Below are 26,373 nucleotides of genomic sequence, written 5' to 3' on the forward strand. Positions count from 1 at the left end.
TTGGGTATTTTCTGCTGATCACACACACTTAGGGTAATTATTTTATAGTTGGGGGAAGAACCTCCGATTGGAGATCTGTGACTGTGCCCCAGATCAGAGCCATTTGCTGACGTTTCTGTGACAGGCACAGACACAAACCTACCTCCCATTACAGATACCTCCTCCTTTTTTCAAATCCAGGGTGCAGCATGGACAGTGGCAATACTGCAGAGAGGCAGTGGTGTAACTAGAGGCTTGGAGGCCACTGGCAAACGCTCAGTGGGCCTCCTATTTGACTTCTATAAACCCTTAGGTCTACATGTGCAGCTGCAGTTGTTCAAGTAAAAGGTACCAACGGAGCCAAACATGGAAACAGCAGATTAGGAGGCAGGTGTAAAGAATGTTGGGCAGATGCACTCCCAGGGGACAGACGGACAAACCAACCTCCACAGGCATACTCCAACAACAGAGGAGCCTCCTTAGGTAACTGGCAGACAGCAAGGGGGGGCAGGGTATGAGGGGTGAAACATCAATACGGGCCCAGTAGGCAGCAGCACTGGTGTTGTCGCAGCAGATAATGATCCAGTACTTTGTAAATTCAGGCCACTGCTTTGGGCATATCCAGATGCCAGTGCTCTGTGGGCACCTGGACATTTTCCAGTCTGCCACTACAAAGAGGATAGATTGAGGGTGCAGCACATACTGAAGCTGGATCCACATTAGACAAACTGTGTCTACCCCTTCTGTGTCACCCCAATCTTTTAGCCCTTCACCTTTTAGATTGTAAGAATCGTCAGAGCAGGGCCTTCTCTACTCATGTACCTTTCCATCTTTTATACCCCTTTCACATCGCACAAATAATCCGGTATATTGCCAGGTCGCCACAGGTTACTGTGCGATGTGAAAGGGCCCATGGAGAATTTCCAGGTCGCCTGACCAGATAATTCAACCCAGGTTTATAACAAGGGTTATTCCAGGGTTGAATACCTGGCTAGTGGCAGTGTGAACGGGTTGCCGGGTTGATGCGAACCAGGACCCGTCCACTACATAGGGAGAGGCGGCCCGGAGATTAGCTCATCTCCCAGTGCCACCTCCGCTCCGCCGCTATGGTAACCCGACCCAGCATACTGCCGACTCGGGAAGCCAGATCTTAAGGTCAAATGGCAGGTCCCACCCATTTCCAATTCCAGGGTGGGATCCAGCATTGGAGATGTAAAAGGAGGCTATACTTACACTATCTTATACTCCCTTTGATGGCACCTAACCCTTGGTTTTCTGTGTATGCCTTGTACTTGTCCTATATGGTCTCAAACTGTAAGTGCTTTATTTCTTATTTTGCTAATTTGTTTATGTACTCTGTAACGGGCGCTGCAAATCCCTTGTGGCGCCATATAAAGATAATACCCAGATGACGATAGATGTGACGGAACGCTATATCATGCAACCTGTACACACTGCACAATCTGGTGAACAACCACGCAATATATCGTTCCCCCGCAACATCCAAATGCATTGAGGTCATCAGCCACATCTTCAGACCTGCATGTAAGAATGATCTGAAGATGCGACGGATGACGCGCGGGAGCGTGCAATGGCGTGTACACATTTGACGATTTGAATGATTTCTTGTTATTATCCTTCAGAAATCAGGCAATCGTTGTCTGTATGCCCAGCTTCAGGGTGCATTGCTCAACACAATTATGTGTGTCCAGCCAACATGTGGGCAATAACCTTGAAATATTATATATATATATATATATATATATATATATATATATATATATATATATATATATATATATATATATATATATATATATATATATATATATATATATATAACATCCTAGATCTGAATTAATGAAATATTCTTATTAAATACTTTGTTCTTTACATAGTTGAATGTGCGGACAACAAAATCACACAAACATTATCAATGGAAATCAAATTTATTAACCCATGGAGGTCTGGATTTGGAGTCACCCTCAAAATTGAAGTGGAAAAACACACTACAGGCTGATCCAACTTTGATGTAAAGTCCTTAAAACAAGTCAAAATGAGGCTCAGTAGTGTCTGTGGCCTCCTTGTGCCTGTATGACCTCCCTACAACGCCTGGGAAAGCTCCTGATGAGGTGGCGGATGGTCTCCTGAGGGATCTCCTCCCAGACCTGGACTAAAGCATCCGCCAACTCCTGGACAGTCTGTGGTGCAAACTGGTGTGTTTCACTTGCAGCATAGCACCTTGAAGAAAACACCGTTAGTGCGTTGAAACGTCGGTGTAACTACTATGCCTGTTTGATGTATTTGCTGTGATCATTACACGTTTGGTTTTTTGTTCAAAATCCCGGAGTGCCGCCTGGTTGTTTTGCTATACGGAAAGGAGCAGGAATCCTAACATCTATATATATTTTACTTACATCCATACATACATACACACACATACATATATATATATATTTTTTTATTTTAAGTGTTCAGTCAGCAAATGGGCAATACCTGAAAGTCTTTAACCACTTAACTGGCATGGTGAGATTTCATGCAACTGCGCCGGTCCACCCTGTCCCCCCATTTTTGACAAGGAGATCCGTTCTGCAGATGTGCATAATATAAGGTTTAAATATTTTAAAAAATACTTTTCCAACTTTATTAAATAAAATACATTTTAAAAAACAATGTTGTTAACGCTTTTGAAAGGAAAAATAGTCAGTTAAGTGGCTAAATCAACATTTTTCATTGTTATGAGGTATTACACTGGCTGGGGCCCTTGTGCAATGCAAAAAAACCACAACCTTTTCATGTCAACATTTTGACCATGTCGAACTATTGCTTGTTGACCCATCATCCAGATACCTTCTTGTTAAACAAAACAGAAACCCAATACTTCTTTCTCCAGGGTGCACACAGTAGAATATTTCTATTTCAGCACTGGTTACAGCTTACAAACTTGCCTGCAGCAGGCTTTTCTTTGAGTGGAATTGCTGACTGGGATTATGCTATTCACTGGTATCAAATTACATAAAATCAGGCAACATTCGCTGCGAGTCTGGCCAAAAGTATGTTTACCACTTTCAACAGAGGCCACAATTGAACAGTAAGAATTTAAGAACATAGCCAATTAGTTGTTTGTGTCACTCACTGACCCAAACATAATGGGCCATTTGCAATATAAATATTACAGTGAGGTTATTTGGTAATAATATATGGGATAGGCAAACGACATGCATTTGAATGTGCAGCGTTTCCTGTCTTAGGAATGGTCAGAAGGGGTTCTCTTTGTGGTATTAACTTAACTTCTCAAGCCTAAGGGGTATATTCAATTCAAGTCAAAAGCTGCCGTCTGTCGGAAAGACGGCAGTTTTCGACTTTTTTAGGTCGCCAGGGGCTCCGACCTATTCAATATACCCCAAAATGATCCGACAAGTCGGGGAATTAAATAGAGTATAGGATAGAGAAGAGTCGTGGCGCCAACCAATGTGAGCTGCAACCCGCTGGTCAGATAGGCAACTCCCGTGGCCCAATATGACGCAATAAAATAGAGTGTAGACCAGAGGATGTGCGCTTATTGGTAAATAAATATGGAATGGTACTTCCCTTACAGTGCTTCTGGCGTGGGATTTACCGTATATTCAAATCACATTGATCCATATGTGGAAGAGAAATGCACATATATAGTGTAATACGTTTTTTTAAAAAAAATATAGGTTTTAATGGAACACCGCAGGAGAAGGCCTTACCAACATTCATCAAATCAAACCTGGAGAAACCAATGGTATAGAAATATTCCTCTACAGAGAAACGTCAGCACCGATAGAAATACTGGAAGACGCTATAGAAGGAATTCCTATCAGGATTATGACACTTATGATACGTATCCGAAGAGATATGCTGGAAGGAGAACATCAAATAACCACCAAAACGATATGAGCCAAAATAATATGAGAAGGAGTCCTTTTTTAGAAAGAGCGAACTATCGTCAATACTAACCAAGAGAAAAAGAGGGAAGAGGAGGGACTAAACACAATAAAAATAAAAATAAAACCAAAGAAAAGAAGGTAAGAACCACCATAGAGCAAGGAGAAGAACCAACAATCGATCTCAATCACGGAAAGATCTATAATTTAAGCAATAGATCACTTACTAAGATTGAAGAAAAACTTCTCCTCAAGGGACTAAAGTTTGCCCCTACCAACAGAATTGATCAATTCGATGTCTACCTTGATGTAGAAAAATTTGTAAGAAAACTGACTATAAAATTTTTTTTCACTAAGAAAGAAATGGAAGGTGAGACTTCTGAAATTACTACAAATGACAAATTCAAGAATAAATCCACGTTTTATCCAAAACATCTCAAAGGAAGTCTGGTAGACAGTTTCCAAAAAGCAGTTGGAGGATCTGGAAAAAATAGGGAAAAATAAAAGAATTAAAAACAATCTAAGCCACAAAGAGCGTTTGGCTTTAAAAGATCTACAAAATGACGAGACGATTGTCATCAAACCTAGCGACAAGGGAGGAGGTGTTGTAATCATGAATAAAGAGGACTATATCAACGAGATCTACCGACAACTTGACGACGGAAGAACATATGTCAAACTCAAAAGTGACCCAACAACAAAAATTAAAACAAATTTAACCAAACTGTTACAATCTCATTTAGACAAGAATACAATATCGAAGAAAGAATTCGACTTCCTGAATGTTACTGAACCAGCAATACCCACAATTTATGTCTTGCCCAAGATCCACAAAAGTGTGATAAAACCACCGGGCAGACCCATTGTGGCAGGGATCGGAAGCCTCACCGCTAAATTATCAGAATTTATTGACGCCCATTTACAACCTTTGGTCAGCAAAACAGAATTCCACCTTAAAGACACAACAGACACACTACAAAAACTTGAGAACATAGATTGGAACAGCAACATGTTTATGATAACGGCAGATGTGGAAGCCTTATACACTAACATCCCTCATGAAAAAGGGATAGAAGCAGTTAAGTACTTCCTGGACAAGACAGATCTCACAGAAAACAAAAAGGATTTAATACTACAAGGTATCACTTTCATACTTAAAAACAATTATTTTTATTTCAACGGAACCTACTACAATCAACTAATCGGCACAGCAATGGGCACGAAATTTGCGCCGAGTTTCGCGAATCTCTATATGTCCTATTGGGAAGAGAAACAGGTGAAAACAAACCCCAATTACAAAAGCAATCTAAAAATATGGTTCCGTTATATAGATGACATCATATTCTTTTGGGAAGGCACACAAGAAGGACTTGATGTGTACTGCCAGTCATTGAACAACAACAACTTTAACCTGACTCTTAGCTGTATGATAAGCCAAAAAGAAATACACTTTTTGGATCTCAGCATTTATATCGAGGATGGAAAACTAGAGACAAAGTGTTATAAGAAACCCACTGATGCAACTAATTATATTGACATATCAAGTCAACACCATTCGAACTGGCTCAATAGCGTCCCAAAAAGCCAATTCCTGAGGCTCAGAAGGAACTGTAGTAAGAAAAACATTTGCGAAGATCAGATTAATCTAATGAAAAACGGCTTTGAAGAAAAGGGTTATGATAAATGTAGACTGAACAAATTCAAAGAGGAAGTGCTGAATAAAGATCGAAAAGAACTCCTGAAAGGAAAAATGGAAAAAGGAAACAAAGATGAAGGGCACAAATTGGCCTTCATCACTCAATTCAACCAACAACATAAAAAGATTGAAGCAATAGTGAAAAAACACTGGCATCTTCTACAGAGAGATCCACTACTAAAAGATACGATACCAACAAGGCCAAAATTCATATACCGTAAGGCCCCCAATTTAAAGAACAAACTCACTAAGAGTGCCCTATCATCCCAAGATCATCACCCAATCAGAAGCAAGGGCTTCTACAGATGTGGGACATGTCAAGCCTGTCGGGAAATACAAACAACTAAATAAAAATATGATGAATTCACAGCAAACGGAACGTCGCACAAATTGCATAATTTCATGACCTGTCACACCACCAACGTGATTTACCTGATTGAGTGCAGCTGCCACATGCTGTATGTGGGGAAAACCAGCCGGGCACTCAAAACCCGCCTAAGCGAACATATAAGAAATATCAAGAAAGGAGTTATGACACACCCTTTATCCAGTCATTTCAAGGAAAAACACAACTGCTCCACCAGACACATTGTACAATTTCTGGCAATTGAAAATATCAAGAATTCATGGAGATACAGAGATGAAACTACAAGACTCGCCAAAACAGAGATGAAATGGATTTTTAAATTGAAAAGCCTTATCCCTAACGGCTTAAACGCTGACTTTGAACTTAAATGGTTCTTATAAATATTTCTTTATCTATTACATACACCTTCTCTCCCAAAATTCTTCATTCTCACTTCCTCATCCTCCTCCCCTCACAATATATTCTATGTACTAGATGCACTGATTTGGAATCTGACTTTCACCTTGCGATAATATTTTAATTATATTTGGTCATTAAAAACTTCCTTTAATATCTCTGTCAACTGTCATAGTGCGATTAGAGCATTCCATACTATAGAGCATTCAACAATATAACTCAAATCCAAGCATCATAAATCAAAAAGACCATTTTCAATATGCAATAATTTTTCTGTTTTTATTGACCACCATTGTCATAATATTTGAACATTCCCACTATTTTTTATCTTAATTGATGTTATTGGGACTCCTGACTGAAACGCACTCTCTTTTAGGAAGGTTTTATCCGGCTCTGAGACGCAAACAGGAAGTGCGTCACAGGAAGCCGGTTTGCGTTTCACCGTGCGTTCCACCAAACCGGAAGTTCGCGGGAACAATCCGCAAAAGTCTTTCACACCGCTTGGCGCCTGTTAACCACTAGGATCACCAATGGGAACTGTTTAAGAACTCAGTGGGACTAATATATAACCACGGACTGATTCAGACTGTCCACGCCGCACCGGAAGTAAGGGGATGACCACTTCCGGAAATCCCGTTTTCATCATTCTTATTAATGCGTTCATTGTTTATTTTTCTGGGTATACATCATGTTAATTAAGAGTAAGCATTTATATCAAGACTTTATAATTCCATTTTATAAGCTACAGACGGTTTTTAGATGTATCAGAATGTGACCTTACGACCCGGATGCAAATCTAATTAATACTTTAAATAGCCCATCCATGTCAGTGCTTGTCATGCAGCCTTGATGAAGGGAGGTATCCCGAAACGCGTCGGCACTGTATGACAAGCAAACCACCAAGGGAAGTTCTAGCAGACAGACGAAGTGTTGTGGACGTTGGAGTACTGGTTCCGGAGCCGTTTCCTCCACTGGGCAACATCTTATGTGCACTCACTTCATCCATTCTGGTAAACCTCCACCTTTACTTGACTCCTGGATTTTATGATGTTATGATTACCAAGCAGTCAACACGAATTTTAAGCTAACTTTTTAAAAAAACCTGCATTATTTCGCTCTCTGGTAATTCTCCATTCATTACCAAATATTGGGAGCCAATTTTGTATTTAATTGTACTCGTCATTGTTACTGTATTAAAACCTATATTTTTTTAAAAAAAACGTATTACACTATATATGTGCATTTCTCTTCCACATATGGATCAATGTGATTTGAATATACGGTAAATCCCACGCCAGAAGCACTGTAAGGGAAGTACCATTCCATATTTATTTACCAATAAGCGCACATCCTCTGGTCTACACTCTATTTTATTAAGTCGGGGAATTAGACTTGTCGGAAAGCATGTCGCCGATCTGCGTGCTTCTGTCGGAAGGGGGGCCAAATCCGAAAGGTTTTGGCCCCCTTTGCGACCATCTCAATTCGACTTTAAAAAAGTCAGATTGAGATGAGGGACATGAGGGAGCTGAGAAGAGACCAGCGGCTACAGCACAGTGTATGCGGGAGGATGTGGCACAGCCGCCACTCACGGCAGCGTCCACCCGGGCTCCAGCAAGCGACATCTCGCTTGCTGGAGCTGGGTGGACGCTGCCTTGAGATCTGGCGGCGGTGCCACATCCTCCTACAACACTGCTGTAGCGCTGCTACCCACCCCCCGTCTCCTCCTCTCTGCTCCCTCATCCCAGTTCGACTTTTTTAAAAGTCGAATTGAGATGGCCATTTGAATAGCCCTGGTCGGATCCATTCCAACAAATGCATGTCGGAATGGATCTGGCTTCAATTGAATATACCCCGAAATCTCATTTTTTATTTCTAACCAGTATCCGGACTATAGATCTACACTAAAAAGGTCTACAATCAATAGGTCTGCCACTAATGCTAGACAGGGTCGAAAGGTCGACACACACATATGGTAGACAAGTTTTTTTTTTTTAAATTCTTTCATACTTTACCAGCCACTTGGGACTACGATTAGGAATAGTAACCTTGCCTGAAGCTTGCTCGCCATGCGAGAGGACATGGTACACTAATGGGGCTTGTTTGTGGCAGAAAACAACAAAACACCCCAAAACAATAATGGGGTCTACCTTTTTTTTTTGTGTCGACAATTTACATGTCGACCTTTCCTATTGTCTAGCTATTTTATGTTGACCTTTTGACCCTGTCGACCTTTCCTACTGTCTACCTGATGGTTATCTACCATTAAAGGTGTACCTGTTGACTATAGACCTTTCGAGTACTGTAGATCTATAGTCCAGATACCGATGTTGCACCTAGGTTAGAAATCTGAACCCTGTAACATTGCATATTTTTTTTTTTTTTCCATTAGACAACAAATGTACCTATGTATAAGTGCACCACACAGAAAGGATTGTGGGTATGTGGAACAGGTGGTGGGGGGTCATATCTCCTAATTTTAATCCCGCTTTATAAAAAGTATCAACCTAATTTTAATCCTGCTGTATGAAAGTATCTTTGAAAAAAAAAAAAAAGTTTTGTTTAGCTATGAGCTAAACGGCTCACTTTCATTTAACACACCTACAAGGAGCAGTTTTTCACTTCAATCACACACTTTCATCGTAAAGAAACAACCTTCTGGCTCACTGAGCTGAACAATATGTTAAGTAATCACTAAGCTAATACTTCCCACCTTCCCAGACACAATTAAGATTCCTCACCCCATTCCCCATAATCCAGTTTGGCCCATTACACCATGGAGAAAGGAAAAGGGAGAGATTCACACAGACTAGGCTATACGTGTAGGTGGTACCTAAATGGCCAAGTGCTGCTGCCACTTTTACACAACACATCTGAGAGGCTCGTTCTCCGATGTGCATAAGTTCTCTCTTCTGTATGCCATGAAACAGTACTCCAAAATGTTCTTCTCAGTTAATGGTAATGTCCCACAAATAAGAGAAAGTTATAAAGCAAGAGTGTACCAAACAACGACATGGTATATGAATAAGGTGTTATTTACAGCCTGGGGAATATGACTGCATATTAACATTTTTCCCTCAATTACATTACGTTTGGAAATTGACAGGATGATTGTCTAACTCAAATAGAAGCCAGGAAAAATAAAATAAAAAATAAGATTTTACTTACCGATAAATCTATTTCTCGTAGTCCGTAGTGGATGCTGGGACTCCGTCAGGACCATGGGGAATAGCGGCTCCGCAGGAGACAGGGCACAAAATTTAAAAGTTTGACCACTAGGTGGTGTGTACTGGCTCCTCCCCCTATGACCCTCCTCCAAGCCTCAGTTAGGATACTGTGCCCGGACGAGCGTACACAATAAGGAAGGATTTTGAATCCCGGGTAAGACTCATACCAGCCACACCAATCACACCGTACAACTTGTGATCTGAACCCAGTTAACAGTATGACAAACGTAGGAGCCTCTGAACAGACGGCTCACAACAATAACAACCCGATTTTTTTGTAACAATAACTATGTACAAGTATTGCAGACAATCCGCACTTGGGATGGGCGCCCAGCATCCACTACGGACTACGAGAAATAGATTTATCGGTAAGTAAAATCTTATTTTCTCTGACGTCCTAGTGGATGCTGGGACTCCGTCAGGACCATGGGGATTATACCAAAGCTCCCAAACGGGCGGGAGAGTGCGGATGACTCTGCAGCACCAAATGAGAGAACTCCAGGTCCTCCTTAGCCAGGGTATCAAATTTGTAGAATTTTACAAACGTGTTCTCCCCTGACCACGTAGCTGCTCGGCAGAGTTGTAATGCCGAGACCCCTCGGGCAGCCGCCCAAGATGAGCCCACCTTCCTTGTGGAATGGGCCTTGACAGATTTAGGCTGTGGCAGGCCTGCCACAGAATGTGCAAGTTGAATTGTGCTACAAATCCAACGAGCAATCGTCTGCTTAGAAGCAGGAGCACCCAGCTTGTTGGGTGCATACAGTATAAACAGCGAGTCAGATTTTCTGACTCCAGCCGTCCTTGAAATATATATTTTCAATGCTCTGACAACGTCCAGCAACTTGGAATCCTCCAAATCGCTAGTAGCCGCAGGCACCACAATAGGCTGGTTCAGGTGAAACGCTGAAACCACCTTAGGCAGAAAGTGAGGACGCGTCCGCAGTTCTGCCCTGTCCGAATGGAAAATCAGATATGGGCTTTTATACGATAAAGCCGCCAATTCTTACACTCTCCTGGCTGAAGCCAGGGCCAGTAGCATGGTTACTTTCCATGTAAGATATTTCAAATCCACCGATTTGAGTGGCTCAAACCAATGGGATTTGAGAAAATCCAAAAACTACATTAAGATCCCATGGTGCCACTGGGGGCACAACCGGGGGCTGTATATGTAGTACTCCTTTTACAAAAGTCTGGACTTCAGGAACTGAAGCCAATTCTTTCTGGAAGAAAATCGACAGGGCCGAAATTTGAACCTTAATGGACCCTAATTTGAGGCCCATAGACAATCCTGTTTGCAGGAAATGTAGGAATCGACCCAGTTGAAATTCCTCCGTCGGGGCCTTCCTGGCCTCACACCACGCAACATATTTTCTCCAAATGCGGTGATAATGTTGTGCAGTCACCTCCTTCCTGGCTTTTACCAGGGTAGGGATGACCTCTTCCGGAATGCCTTTTTCCCTTAGGATTCGGCGTTCAACCGCCATGCCGTCAAACGCAGCCGCGGTAAGTCTTCGAATAGACACGGTCCCTGCTGAAGCAGGTCCCGTCTTAGAGGTAGAGGCCACGGATCTTCCGTGAGCATCTCCTGAAGTTCCGGGTACCAAGTTCTTCTTGGCCAATCCGGAGCCACGAGTATCGTTCTTACTCCCCTTTGCCGTATAATTCTCAGTACTTTTGGTATGAGAGGCAGAGGAGGAAACACATACACTGACTGGTACACCCATGGTGTTACCAGAGCGTCTACAGCTATTGCCTGAGGGTCTCTTGACCTGGCGCAATACCTGTCCAGTTTTTTGTTGAGGCGGGACGCCATCATGTCCACCATTGGTCTTTCCCAATGGACCACAATCATGTGTAAGACTTCTGGATGAAGTCCCCACTCTCCCGGGTGCAGATCGTGTCTGCTGAGGAAGTCTGCTTCCCAGTTGTCCACTCCCGGGATGTTTACGTGGGCGACTGCCGTGATGTTGTCCGACTGAATCAACACCGGCTGACCCTGAAGCAGAGGTTTTGCCAGGCTTAGAGCATTGTAGATTGCTCTTAGCTCCAGTATATTTATGTGAAGAGACGTCTCCAGGCTTGACCACACGCCCTGGAAGTTTCTTCCCTGTGTGACCGCTCCCCAGCCTCTCAGGCTGGCATCCGTGGTCACTAGGACCCAGTTCTGTATGCCGAATCTGCGGCCCTCTAACAGATGAGCACTCTGCAACCACCATAGCAGAGACACTCTTGTCCTTGTGGACAATTTTATCCGCTGATGCATCTGCAGATGCGATCCGGACCATTTGTCCAGCAGATCCCACTGAAAAGTTCGTGCATGGAATCTGCCGAATGGAATCGCTTCGTAAGAAGCTACCATTTTTCCCAGGACTCTTGTGCATTGATGCACAGATACTTTTCCTGGTTTTAGGAGGTTCCTGACTAGATCGGATAACTCCCTGGCTTTCTCCTCCGGAAGAAATACCCTTTTCTGAACAGTGTCCAGAATCATCCCTAGGAACAACAGACGTGTCGTCGGGATCAGTTGGGATTTTGGAAAATTCAGAATCCACCCGTGTTGTTGGATCACTACTTGGGTTAGTGCTACTCCGACCTCCAGCTGTTCTCTGGATCTTGCCCTTATCAGGAGATCGTCCAAGTAAGGGATAATTAAGACGCCTTCTCTTCGAAGAAGGATCATCATTTCGGCCATTACCTTGGTAAAGACCCGGGGTGCCGTGGACAATCCAAACGGCAGCGTCTGAAACTGATGACAGTTTTGGACCACGAACCTGAGGTACCCTTGGTGTGAAGGACAAATTGGAACATGAAGGTAAGCATCCTTGATGTCCAAGGACACCATAAAATCCCCTTCTTCCAGATTCGCTATCACTGCTCTGAGTGACTCCATCTTGAACTTGAATTTTTGTATGTACAGGTTCAGAGATTTTAGATTTAGAATCGGTCTTACCGAGCCGTCCGGCTTCGGTGCCACAAATAGCGTGGAGTAATACCCCTGTCCCTGTTGTAGGAGGGGTACCTTGACTATCACCTGCTGAGAATACAGCTTGTGAATGGCCTCCAATACCGTCGCCCTGTCGGAGGGAGACGTTGGCAAAGCAGACTTTAGGAAACGGCGAGGAGGGGACTTCTCGAATTCCAACCTGTAACCCTGAGATACTACCTGCAGGATCCAGGGGTCCACCTGCGAGTGAGCCCACTGTGCGCTGAAATGTTTGAGGCGACCCCCCACCGCCCCTGAGTCTGCTTGTAAGGTCCCAGCGTCATGCTGACGCTTTTGTAGAAGCCGGGGAGGGCTTCTGCTCCTGGGAAGGAGCTGCTTGTTGCAGTCTCTTACCCTTTCCTTTGCCTCGGGGCAAATAGGAATGTCCTTTTGCTCGTTTGTTCTTATAGGAACGAAAGGACTGCGGCTGAAAAGCCTGCGGCTTTTTCTGCTGGGAGGTGACCTGGGGTAAAAAGGTGGATTTTCCGGCCGTTGCCGTGGCCACCAGATCCGATAGACCGACCCCAAATAATTCCTCCCCCTTATACGGCAATACTTCCATATGTCGTTTGGAATCCGCATCACCTGACCACTGGCGCGTCCATAAACTTCTTCTGGCAGATATGGACATCGCACTTACTCTTGATGCCAGAGTGCAAATATCTCTCTGTGCATCTCGCATATAAAGAAATGCATCCTTTAACTGCTCTATAGTCAGTAAAATACGGTCCCTATCCAGGGTATCAATATTTTCAGACAGTGACTCCGACCAAGCCACGCCAGCACTGCACATCCAGGCTGAGGCGATTGCTGGTCTCAGTATAACACCCGTATGTGTGTATATACTTTTTAATGTATTCTCCAGCCTCCTATCAGCTGGATCCTTGAGGGCGGCCGTATCAGGAGACGGTAACGCCACCTGCTTTGATAAGCGTGTGAGCGCCTTATCCACCCTAGGAGGTGTTTCCCAGCGCGCCCTAACCTCTGGCGGGAAAGGGTATAATGCCAATAACTTCTTTGAAATTAGCAGTTTTCTATCTGGGGTAACCCACGCTTCATCACACACTTCATTCAGTTCCTCTGATTCAGGAAAAACTATCGGTAGTTTTTTCACACCCCACATAATACCCCTTTTTGTGGTACTTGCAGTATCAGAGATATGCAAAGCCTCCTTCATTGCCGTGATCATATAACGTGTGGCCCTACTGGAAAATACGTTTGTTTCTTCACCGTCGACACTGGATTCAGTGTCAGTGTCTGGGTCTGTGTCGACCGACTGAGGTAAAGGGCGTTTTACAGCCCCTGACGGTGTCTGAGACGCCTGGACAGGTACTAACTGGTTTGCCGGCTGTCTCATGTCGTCAACCGACTTTTGTAGCGTGCTGACACTATCCCGTAATTCCATAAACAAAGCCATCCATTCTGGTGTCGACTCCCTAGGGGGTGACATCACCATTACAGGCAATTGCTCCGCCTCCACGCCAAATTCGTCCTCATACATGTCGACACACACGTACCGACACACAGCAGACACACAGGGAATGCTCTGATAGAAGACAGGACCCCACTAGCCCTTTGGGGAGACAGAGGGAGAGTTTGCCAGCACACACCCAAGCGCTATAAATATATATAGGGACAACCTTAATAAGTGTGTTCCCTTTATAGCAGCTCAAATATTATAAATATCGCCAATAAGTGCCCCCCCTCTCTGTTTTTACCCTGTTTCTGTAGTGCAGTGCAGGGGAGAGTCCTGGGAGCCTTCCTCGCAGCGGAGCTGGGCAGGAAAATGGCGCTGTGTGCTGAGGAGAATAGGCCCCGCCCCCTTTTCGGCGGGCTTCTTCTCCCGTTTTTTTTGGAACCTGGCAGGGGTTAAATACATCCATATAGCCCCAGGGGCTATATGTGATATATTTTAGCCAGAATAGGTATATTACATTGCTGCCCAGGGCGTCCCCCCCAGCGCCCTGCACCCTCAGTGACCGCTGAAGTGTGCGGAGAGCAATGGCGCACAGCTGCAGTGCTGTGCGCTACCTCATGAAGACTGAGACGTCTTCTGCCGCCGGTTTCTGGACCTCTTCTCTATTCGGCATCTGCAAGGGGGTCGGCGGCGCGGCTCCGGTGACCCATCCAGGCTGTACCTGTGATCGTTCCTCTGGAGCTAGTGTCCAGTAGCCTAAGAAGCAAATCCATCCTGCACGCAGGTGAGTTCACTTCTTCTCCCCTAAGTCCCTCGTTGCAGTGAGCCTGTTGCCAGCAGGACTCACTGAAAATAAAAAACCTAACAAACTTTTTCTAAGCAGCTCTTTAGGAGAGCCACCTAGATTGCACCCTGCTCGGACGGGCACAAAAACCTAACTGAGGCTTGGAGGAGGGTCATAGGGGGAGGAGCCAGTACACACCACCTAGTGGTCAAACTTTTAAATTTTGTGCCCTGTCTCCTGCGGAGCCGCTATTCCCCATGGTCCTGACGGAGTCCCAGCATCCACTAGGACGTCAGAGAAATGTATATAAATGTATATGTATGTATACACACACACACACGAGGTCATTGCAAATATTTCCGTTAACATTAAGGCCTAGAGTTTTATAGGGAAGACTCAATTATGCACGGAAGCCATCAGAATGGGTCCAGTTAGCTTCTGCTTGTTAACTACAGAAGGCAGAGTCTGCTCACAGCCTATACATGTGAGCAGGGTATGCTGCCAGCATACCACTCGTCAGGATCCCGGCTGTCACAATACCGAGGTAGGTGATTCCCCCTCTATGGGTGTCCATGACACCCATAGAGGAAGAATAGAATCTGTGGGCAGTGTAGCTCGCCCCTGAGCCCGCTAGGGCATTCCACCGCTCAGGAGCGGCGGTATAACATAACTATACCGTGAGCAGAATAGGCAAATAGTGTACAACGGAAGCCGCCATCAGCAGTTTGCAGCTAACTGAATCCACCCCTAATACTAGAAACTGCCCAAAATGTATCCCCCCAGGACAAAAGTAGTTTCACCCATGGTGTTTTTATTTCAGGTGCATCTGTAGAGCGGTCTACATTTTCTCCACAAATATAAAAAGAAATCTGGCATACAGTATGTACACATATACATACACAACTAGCACTGCTCAAATAAAGGTGAATACACAAATGTAATCCAATTTCTCAGTATTTAATAGCAGATAAATACATAGGAATTGAGGTATTTTTGTGGTAGTAATTTACCATACCAGAGACCATTTCACAGATGGCTGAAGAAACAAAATTCAGTGATAATCTCTGGTATTTAAGAGCAATACATTCATTATAAAATCCTTTACAATTACAAACACACAGAGATGTGCGTTTAAATTCTAAGCAATCCGACTAGATTGCTTAAAAATTAAGCACACATTGCTCCGTGTGTAGGGGTGCTGGCGACAGCTTTGCGCTTCCCCGTGCTTCACTATCGCTGACTCTAGACTGGCCAAACGTAGTCAGATCGCTCACTTCACCGCTGGGTGAAGGTAGCGTTTTTTCCCCCCCTTGTTCAGCACACATCGCGCTGTGTGCCGAGCGTTCTGAGATGTGTGTAAAACTGTAGTAGAGAATACTGGGACTTGTAGTTTCATAACAGCTAGAGAGCCACAGGTTGGCCAGGTCTATATTAGAGTATTTATATTCCCCAAAGCACAGACTAACAACCACACTATTTAAAACACATCTGGATAAATTGAGTTTACCAAAAGCCCAGCAGTTAATCTCTAAAAGAACAAGTTAACATCTCTACCTCGTCACTGGCCTGAAAATAGGACACTGATCCTATGAGAAGTCTCATGACAGACGTGCACCAATCTGGCAGCGTTCCATCTGACTGCAGCACGAGTCCTACCCCTCTATAAACACTGTACATGGAAAACAGCTAAATAACTCACAAGTGCACATATACCATTACAGCCAGTCACATGAAATACTCTCAAGGTCAGCATAAAGCCATTTTATCAGGAAGGATGACTAGCTCACCGAGGTATGAATATTTCAAAGACAAGTTTCCAATATTGCAAGCCAGTAAACTCTATGAACTAGGTACAAGGTTGCTTCCTTGACAACTTCTTTCCAGTGCTTTACATTACTAAAACAGCACCGATTAAAGCAGGGATTATGAATTGTGGTCCAACATACACCAATCAACATTTTGATTAAGTTTTAGACAAAAAGTTTGACTGTTAAGACTAGGTAGTTAAAATAATATTTTTATTATATTTTTAAAACAATAATATACAATCAAAATAAAGCCTGACAAACAATAAAGTACCCTTCAACAAGAAGTTTGATTATCTCTTACAAGGCATTGGGATAGAATGACCAGATACATAGGTACAGATAATTATACATTCAACTAGATATTGTACAGTTACAATGAACAGTTAGCATGATCATGTACAGTAGACAGAGGGCCCTGCTCATTGGAGCTTACAGTCTTCAGAGGATATGGGTGGACACAGTGGGGAGAAGAGGGCAGAGACTGCAGGTGTAGGAAAAAGGGGAGGGTAAGCTAGAACAAACAAAAAACAAATTCAGTTTTAAGGGCATGCCTGAAAGCTGGATGAGAGTTTAATGTAGCGATGGAGGGCGCCTCAGAAGTCAGGAGCATTCTGGGATAAATCCTGAATGTGAGAATGGGAAGTGGCAATATTTTGTTATTGGTCTTTGCTATGAGCACAGCATTCTCAAGTTACTTGTATCCGTGTGCTCCCCAGAAAATAACCAAAGGGTGCGGACAAGGAGAAGGGTGGGCAGCAGTGAGTGAAGGGAAAGACTATATACCCTGTGTAGATGCTGCATTCATCACAGCAAGAGACCAGCCTCTTATGAACACTGCAACTTTAATGTCTAGAGAAAATTTCAAACCGAGCAATCACAATCTTCCCTTTTATACTGGGGGAGGGATCTGTCTGTTCTGCCCTCCACTAGGATCCGGCCAATAAGATGCACTGCGCTGATATTGAATGTCAGTGCAGTGCGGTTTTTGGCTGCGACACAATGGCAGACAGCAAGGGTATTTTGGAGTGCGGACTGCCCGAGATATATAGCATGGAAAGAACATGGAATAACCCCCTCCCCCCAAAAAAAAACAAAAAAACAAAATCAACAACAACAAAAAAGAAAAGAAAAAAACCCAGAGATTAATTCACCTTACCTGGACATCATAAAGAGCCACAATGTTTTCATGCTGCAACTCCTATTGGAAGAAAAAAAAAAAAATTTACTTGTCTGGAGATTTTGCTACAACACAGACATCTAAACCTATTGTTGCTGTGCTAATATATATGATAATAGAGCATAGGCATATTTTACACACAATGGGCCAGATGTAGAGTTGGTCACAAATCAGCTGTATATGCCCCAACTTTGCGTGCATTTACTCGTATGCAGAATTGGATACAGTACATCTTTGCAGGCCTGCCAGAAGAGTTATGTTTGGTTTGATATTCCTCATCAGAGAACACTTGCACCAGCCTATACTTTGTGCACATACTCTGCAAAACCCACAGTACCACTGTAATAGCTTCACTGCACCTTGCCTATGTGAGGACGCCCCACAAAAACAGGTGTAAGTTCAAAGCAGCATCAGGTCCAATGTGTTAACAAGTTGCAACTACTGAGAGTGTCTTGAACACTTTAATCATTACAGGAAGTAGTGAGAGGGGTAGGATAGAATAAAAAATAAAAATAAAAAAAATAAAAAGTCCCAAGCAGCCACAAGCAGTGTACCATTTTATTTCTTTTTTTACAAACTCTGTATTTAGGTGCATTTTAAAACTAACATGTACCTTATAGGTATTGGCTCCTTCAAAAAGATTAAGAGAGGCTGAAAGGATGGAGCTACAAGCATAGAATGAAAAAGTCCAAACTGTATAAGCCAAAAACTGTCAACATATACTCCAAAGAGTTTGACAGCTAAAGTCCAAAAGGGAGAGAATGAAGAAGCTCATTATCCTATTTCAAGTAGCGCAGGGTCGTTTAAGCCACCACTATTTTGCTATAGGGATTTCTATTTAAAATGTAGTCCCAAAAGGTCTCTAGAAAAAGTTTAGCATTTGTTCGGTCTTTGATTTTGCCAGGGTATTAATTATTATGAGGAATGGCAATAGCTAAATTGATGCAAAATCTGCTTTGTTGCCGAGGTCTTTTCACCAAACTAGAATGCATCTGTCTGGACCCTGGCGTTGTGCAGCACGGAAAACGCAATCAAGAGAAAGGCATTGCCCTTGGGTTTCAGTTGAGGTTGCACTAACATATTGCTTAGGCCGCAGGTAGTGTTACATTTCTCTCTAGAGGATGGTTCTACGAACACCCAGCGCTAGACCAGAAGGTTAAATGTTTGTCAACTGTTCCTTCCACAAAAGGAAATATGCTGAAATACAGCACTGTACTATACAAGAGAGTTTATTCCAGATACAAATGGAATGAAAGATTAGTTTATACCTAGATTTGTAGGTTTTATGGGTAACATATGGCCCGATTCAGACACGGACGAAGGAAAAACATTGTGCGCAAGTGCCTAATGTTCTGCACATGCTTCCCAATGGCTACGACCAACGCAGAACTATACAGAGTTCTATGCACTTCCGAAAAGCATTCCTGGCCAGTTATTGAGTGGCTTTCGTCGGCTGGCTTATCAGTGTTGGGGTCTGCGACAAAAGAAACCGCTCCACTGGCACCGGCGGCCATATACAGTCAGACATTCTGAGCAACCACAGTGTTGCTCCAATGCCTGATGGTGCAGCAGATGTCTGCTTGATGGTGTGACTATATGTGCATTATAGCAGATAAGAGCCACAGTCAGTGGGCAGGATTACACAGTAGCGACTGCAACAAAAGTCACATACTGCAACTGCATTTGTGCCCATCTCTGAATCACGCCCACACAGGACTCAAACAGCACCTCAGACACAATCTGCACTGCATGAAGCAAGTGGAGACCATATGACAACCAAATGATGCTGCCACCGATCAGGAATATCAGACCCCTAAACAGAGTGCCGCTGTATACTGTAGGCTTACGGATTCTGGATCAGCAGCTTCCTTAGGTAAATCAAGTCATGCAGCGGAGTTGTCTCAGGGGAAACTTAAAAATAAGAATTTACTTACCGATAATTCTATTTCTCATAGTCCGTAGTGGATGCTGGGACTCCGTCAGGACCATGGGGAATAGCGGGCTCCGCAGGAGACAGGGCACATCTAAATAAAGCTTTTAGGATCACATGGTGCGTACTGGCTCCTCCCCCTATGACCCTCCTCCAAGCCTCAGTTAGGTACTGTGCCCGGACGAGCGTACACAATAAGGAAGGATCTTGAATCCCGGGTAAGACTCATACCAGCCACACCGTACAACTTGTGATCTGAACCCAGTTAACAGTATGATAACAACAAATGAAGTAGCCTCTGAAAAGATGGCTCACAACAATAGTAATAACCCGATTTTTGTAACAATAACTATGTACAAACATTGCAGACAATCCGCACTTGGGATGGGCGCCCAGCATCCACTACGGACTATGAGAAATAGAATTATCGGTAAGTAAATTCTTATTTTCTCTAACGTCCTAGTGGATGCTGGGACTCCGTCAGGACCATGGGGATTATACCAAAGCTCCCAAACGGGCGGGAGAGTGCGGATGACTCTGCAGCACCGAATGAGAGAACTCCAGGTCCTCCTTAGCCAGAGTATCAAATTTGTAAAATTTTACAAACGTGTTCTCCCCTGACCACGTAGCTGCTCGGCAAAGTTGTAATGCCGAGACCCCTCGGGCAGCCGCCCAAGATGAGCCCACTTTCCTTGTGGAGTGGGCCTTTACAGATTTAGGCTGTGGCAGGCCTGCCACAGAATGTGCAAATTGGATTGTGCTACAGATCCAACGTGCAATCGTCTGTTTAGACGCAGGAGCACCCATCTTGTTGGGTGCATACAATATAAACAACGAGTCAGATTTTCTGACTTCAGCTGTCCTTGAAATATATATTTTTAATGCTCTGACAACGTCCAGTAACTTGGAGTCCTCCAAGTCGCTAGTAGCCGCAGGCACCACAATAGGCTGGTTCAAGTGAAAAGCCGAAACTACCTTAGGGAGAAAATGAGGACGTGTCCGCAGTTCTGCCCTGTCCGAATGGAAAATCAGATATGGGCTTTTGTACGATAAAGCCGCCAACTCTGAAACTCTCCTGGCTGAAGCCAGGGCCAATAACATGGTTACCTTCCATGTAAGGTATTTTAAATCTACCAATTTTAGAGGCTCAAACCAATGAGATTTGAGAAAATTCAAAACTACGTTCAAATCCCACGGTGCCACTGGAGGCACCATTGGGGGTTGTATATGTAGTACACCTTTGACAAAAGTTTGTACTTCAGGAACTGACGCCAATTCCTTCTGGAAGAAGATTGATAAGGCCGAAATTTGAACTTTAATGGACCCTAATTTTAGGCCCATAGACAATCCTGCTTGCAGGAAATGTAAGAATCGACCCAATTGAAATTCTTCCGTTGGGGCCTTTTTGGCCTCACACCACGCAACATATTTTCGCCAAATGCGGTGATAATGTTGTACAGTCACTTCCTTCCTAGCCTTCATCAAGGTAGGAATAACTTCCTCTGGAATGCCCTTTTCTTTTAGAATCCGGCGTTCAACCGCCATGCCGTCAAACGCAGACGCGGTAAGTCTTGGAACATACAAGGTCCCTGCTGAAGCAGATCCCTTCTTAGAGGTAGAGGCCACGGATCCTCCGTGAGCATCTCTTGAAGTTCCGGATACCAAGTTCTTCTTGGCCAGTCCGGAGCCACTAGTATTGTTCTTACTCCCCTTTTCCGTATAATTCTCAGTACCTTTGGTATGAGAGGCAGAGGAGGGAACACATACACTGACTGGTACACCCACGGTGTTACCAGAGCGTCCACAGCTATTGCCTGAGGGTCTCTTGACCTGGCGCAATATCTGTCCAATTTTTTGTTGAGGCGAGACGCCATCATGTCCACCTTTGGTTTTTCCCAACGGTTCACAATCATGTGGAAGACTTCTGGATGGAGTCCCCACTCTCCCGGGTGAAGGTCGTGTCTGCTGAGGAAATCTGCTTCCCAGTTGTCCACTCCCGGGATGAACACTGCTGACAGTGCTATGACATGATTTTCCGCCCAGCGCAGAATCCTTGCCGCTTCTGTCATTGCTCTTCTGCTTCTCGTGCCGCCTTGTCGGTTTACGTGGGCGACTGCCGTGATGTTGTCCGACTGGATCAACACCGGCTGACCCTGAAGCAGCGGTTTTGCCAGGCTTAGAGCATTGTAGCTCGCTCTTAGCTCCAGTATATTTATGTGAAGGGACGTCTCCAGGTTTGACCACACGCCCTGGAAGTTCCTTCCCTGTGTGACTGCTCCCCAGCCTCGTAGGCTGGCATACGTAGTCACCAGGACCCAGTCCTGTATGCCGAATCTGCGGCCCTCTAACAGATGGGCACTCTGCAACCACCACAGGAGAGACAACCTTGTTCTTGGTGACAGTGTTATCCGCTGATGCATGTGCAGATGCGATCCGGACCATTTGTCCAGCAGATCCCACTGAAATGTTCGTGCATGGAATCTGCCAAATGGAATTGCTTCGTAAGAAGCCACCATCTTTCCCAGGACTCTTGTGCATTGATGTACTGACACAGTTCCTGGTTTTAGGAGGTTCCTGACAAGTTCGGATAACTCCCTTGCTTTCTCCTCCGGGAGAAACACCTTTTTCTGAACCGTGTCCAGAATCATTCCCAGGAACAGCAGACGTGTTGTCGGGGTCAATTGAGATTTTGGAAGATTCAGAATCCACCCGTGTTGCTGAAGCACTACCTGGGTTAGTGCTACACCGACTTCCAGCTGTTCTCTGGACTTTGCCCTTATCAGGAGATCGTCCAAGTAAGGGATAATTAATACGCCTTTTCTTCGTAGAAGAACCATCATTTCGGTCATTACCTTGGTAAAGACCCGAGGAGCCGTGGACAAACCAAACGGCAGCGTTTGAAACTGATAATGACAGTCTTGTATCACGAACCTGAGATACCCTTGGTGTGAGGGGTAAATTGGGACATGCAGATAAGCATCTTTTATGTCCAGGGACACCATGAAGTCCCCTTCCTCCAGATTCGCTATCACTGCTCTGAGTGACTCCATCTTGAACTTGAATTTTTGTATGTACAGGTTCAAGGATTTCAGGTTTAGAATAGGTCTTACCGAACCGTCTGGCTTCGGTACCACAAATAGTGTGGAATAATACCCCTTTCCCTGTTGTAGGAGGGGTACCTTGACTATCACCTGCTGAGAATACAGCTTGTGAATGGCTTCCAATACCGACGTCCTTTCTGAGGGAGACGTTGGTAAAGCAGACTTTAGGAACCGGCGAGGGGGAGACCTTTCGAACTCCAACATGTAACCCTGAGATATTATCTGCAGGATCCACGGGTCCACTTGTGAGCGAGCCCACTGATTGCTGAAAATCTTGAGTCGACCCCCCACCGCTCCTGAGTCCGCTTGTAAAGCCCCAGCGTCATGCTGATGGCTTTGTAGAACCCGGGGCGGGCTTCTGGTCCTGGGCAGGGGCTGCTTGCTGCCCTCTCTTACCCTTTCCTCTGCTTCGCGGCAGATAAGACTGTCCTTTTGGTCGCTTGTTTTTATAGGAGCGAAAGGACTGCGGCTGAAAAGACGGTGCCTTTTTCTGTTGGGAGGGGGTCTGAGGTAAAAAAGTGGATTTGCCGGCAGTTGCCGTGGCCACCAGGTCCGAAAGACCGACCCCAAATAATTCCTCTCCTTTATATGGCAATACTTCCATATGCCTTTTGGAATCCGCATCACCTGACCACTGTCGCGTCCATAAACTTCTTCTGGCAGATATGGACATCGCGCTTACCCTTGATGCTAGAGTACAAATATCCCTCTGAGCATCTCGCATATAAAGAAACGCATCCTTTAATTGCTCTAGAGTCAATAAAATACTGTCCCTATCCAGGGTATCAATATTTTCAGTCAGGGAATCCAACCACACTACCCCAGCACTGCACATCCAGGCTGAGGCTATTGCCGGTCGCAGTATAACACCAGTATGTGTGTGTATATACTCTTCAGTGTAGTTTCCAGCCTCCTATCTGCTGGATCCTTGAGGGCGGCCGTATCAGGAGACGGCAACGCCACTTGCTTTGATAAACGTGTGAGCGCCTTATCCACCCTAGGGGGTGTTTCCCAGCGCGCCCTAACCTCTGGTGGGAAAGGGTATAATGCCAATAACTTCTTGGAAATTAGCAGTTTTCTATCTGGGTTAACCCACGCTTCATCACACACGTCATTCAATTCCTCTGATTCTGGAAAAGCTACAGGTAGTTTTTTCACCCCCCACATAATACCCCTTTTTGAGGTACCAGCAGTATCAGAGATCTGCAAAGCCTCCTTCATTGCCGTGATCATATAACGTGTGGCCCTATTGGAAAATACGTTTGTTTCTTCACCGTCGACACTAGATTCATCTGTGTCGGTACCCGTGTCGACTGACTGAGGTAAGGGACGTTTTACAGCCCCTGACGGTGTCTGAGACGCCTGAGCCGGTACTAACTGGTTTTCCGGCCGTCTCATTTCGTCAACTGACTTTTGTAATGTGCTAACATTATCACGTAATTCCATAACTAAAGCCATCCATTCCGGTGTCGACTCCCTAGGGGGTGACATCACCATTACCGGCAATTGCTCTGCCTCCACACCAACATCGTCCTCATACATGTCGACACACACGTACCGACACACAGCAGCCACACAGGGAATGCTCTAATCGAAGACAGGACCCTCTTAGCCCTTTGGGGAGACAGAGGGAGAGTTTGCCAGCACACACCAAAAGCGCTATAAATGTATATAAACAACCCTAGAAGGTGTTGTTTTTGATATAGGCGCTTTTAATATATCAATATCGCCAAATTATGCCCCCCTTCTCTTTGTTACCCTGTTTCTGCAGTGCAGGGGAGAATCCTGGGAGCCTTCCTCACCAGCGGAGCTGAGCAGGAAAATGGCGCTGAGTGCTGAGGAGAATAAGCTCCGCCCCTTTTTCGGCGGGTTTTTCTCCCGGGTTTTAAGAAAACTGGCCTGGGTTAAATACATACATATAGCCTTAATGGCTATATGTGATGTATTTTTCGCCACTAAAGGTATTTAATATTGCTGCCCAGGGCGCCCCCAGCAGCGCCCTGCACCCTCCGTGACTGAATCAGTGAGACGTGTAGCAACAATGGCGCACAGCTGCAGTGCTGTGCGCTACCTTCATGAAGACTGAGGAGTCTTCTGCCGCCTGCTTTCCGGACCTCCGATCTTCAGCGTCTGTAAGGGGGGTCGGCGGCGCGGCTCCGGGACGAACCCCAGGATGACCTGTGTTCCGACTCCCTCTGGAGCTAAGTGTCCAGTAGCCTAAGACTCCAATCCATCCTGCACGCAGGTGAGTTGGAAATCTCTCCCCTAAGTCCCTCGATGCAGTGATCCTGTTGCCAGCAGGATTCACTGAGATTTAAACCTAAAAAAAACTTTGTCTAAGCAGCTCTTTAGGAGAGCCACCTAGATTGCACCCTTCTCGGACGGGCACAAAAACCTAACTGAGGCTTGGAGGAGGGTCATAGGGGGAGGAGCCAGTACGCACCATGTGATCCTAAAAGCTTTATTTAGATGTGCCCTGTCTCCTGCGGAGCCCGCTATTCCCCATGGTCCTGACGGAGTCCCAGCATCCACTAGGACGTTAGAGAAATGTAGGTACGTAGGGGTCTATTTACTAAGCCTTGGAGAGAGATAAAGTATCAAACTTTGGTGGTGGAGGAGTGGGGAGACGGGGGAAAGAGCAGCGGCTACAGCAGTGTAGCGTCGTAGCAGGAGGATGTGGCACCACTGCTAGACCTCACGGCAGCGTCCACCCGGCTCGAGCAAGCAGGACCCTGCTTGCTGGAGCCAGGTGGTCGCTGCCGTGAGCGGCGGCGCCACATCCTCCTGCTAATGCTGCTGTAGCCGCTGCTTTCCCAGTCTCCTTCTCTCAGCTCCATCATCTCAGACTTTTTACTTTTTAAAGTCGGATTGAGATGGTCGGAAAGGGGGCCAAAACCTGTTGGATTTGGACCCGTTTCCGACAGAAGCACGCGGATCGGCGGCTATTCAGTCGATCCACGTGCTTTCCAACTAGTCAGAATTCCCGACTTGTCGGATAATTTTGGGGTGTAATGAATAGGTCGGAACTCCTTCAGACCTAAAAAAGTTGAAAACTGACATCTTTCCGACAGACGGCAGCTTTCGACTGCAATTGAATATACCCCAGAGTAGTAAGCATGTATGCTATATGAAAAATCAAACCTTATTCAAATATGCAGCAAGAAACAGAAGGGGCGTGGTAAATAGACTAACGCCATTGCATCACTCGTCGACACCATACCGCCAGAAGTATATATGCTCGTTATATAAAAACTACAAATTATGACCTCTAGTCAGGTTCCGTGGACATTGCTTTCATAGATACTCTCGTATAAACTCTACAGCACTCACTGTAAATAAATAGCTCTATATTATTTTACTGAAAAAATGTAAACTTTTATATTTAACTAACCATTCCATAGGTAAGAACTACTCAAGGTAATTTAAGCAGCTACAATCTACACTCTAATGCAGTGGTTCCCAAACTTTTTTGAATCATGGCACCCTAGAGTATCAGAATATTTCACAGCACCAGAGGCCAAAGTTTCTTGCTGAGAAACTTAGAAGAAAAAAACAAATATCAAATGAAGAAAATTGTGTTTATAGGTCATTATTTGGTTC

General features: G+C 44.8%; 1 protein-coding gene across 3 annotated transcripts in view; it reads right to left on the reverse strand.

The window, feature by feature from the left end:
• Window positions 1-26,373, reverse strand: part of ULK2 (unc-51 like autophagy activating kinase 2) — a 194,424-nt gene that overhangs the window by 152,007 nt on the left and 16,044 nt on the right. For all 3 annotated transcript variants that reach the window (XM_063954005.1, XM_063954004.1, XM_063954007.1), the window contains one exon: window positions 17,722-17,763. In XM_063954005.1, coding sequence (XP_063810075.1) covers window positions 17,722-17,763 — 42 coding nt within the window. The remainder of the gene's footprint in view (window positions 1-17,721; window positions 17,764-26,373) is intronic.

This window comes from Pseudophryne corroboree, chromosome 2, assembly GCF_028390025.1.
Source record: "Pseudophryne corroboree isolate aPseCor3 chromosome 2, aPseCor3.hap2, whole genome shotgun sequence".
In the NCBI taxonomy this organism is placed as follows: Eukaryota; Metazoa; Chordata; class Amphibia; order Anura; family Myobatrachidae; genus Pseudophryne; species Pseudophryne corroboree.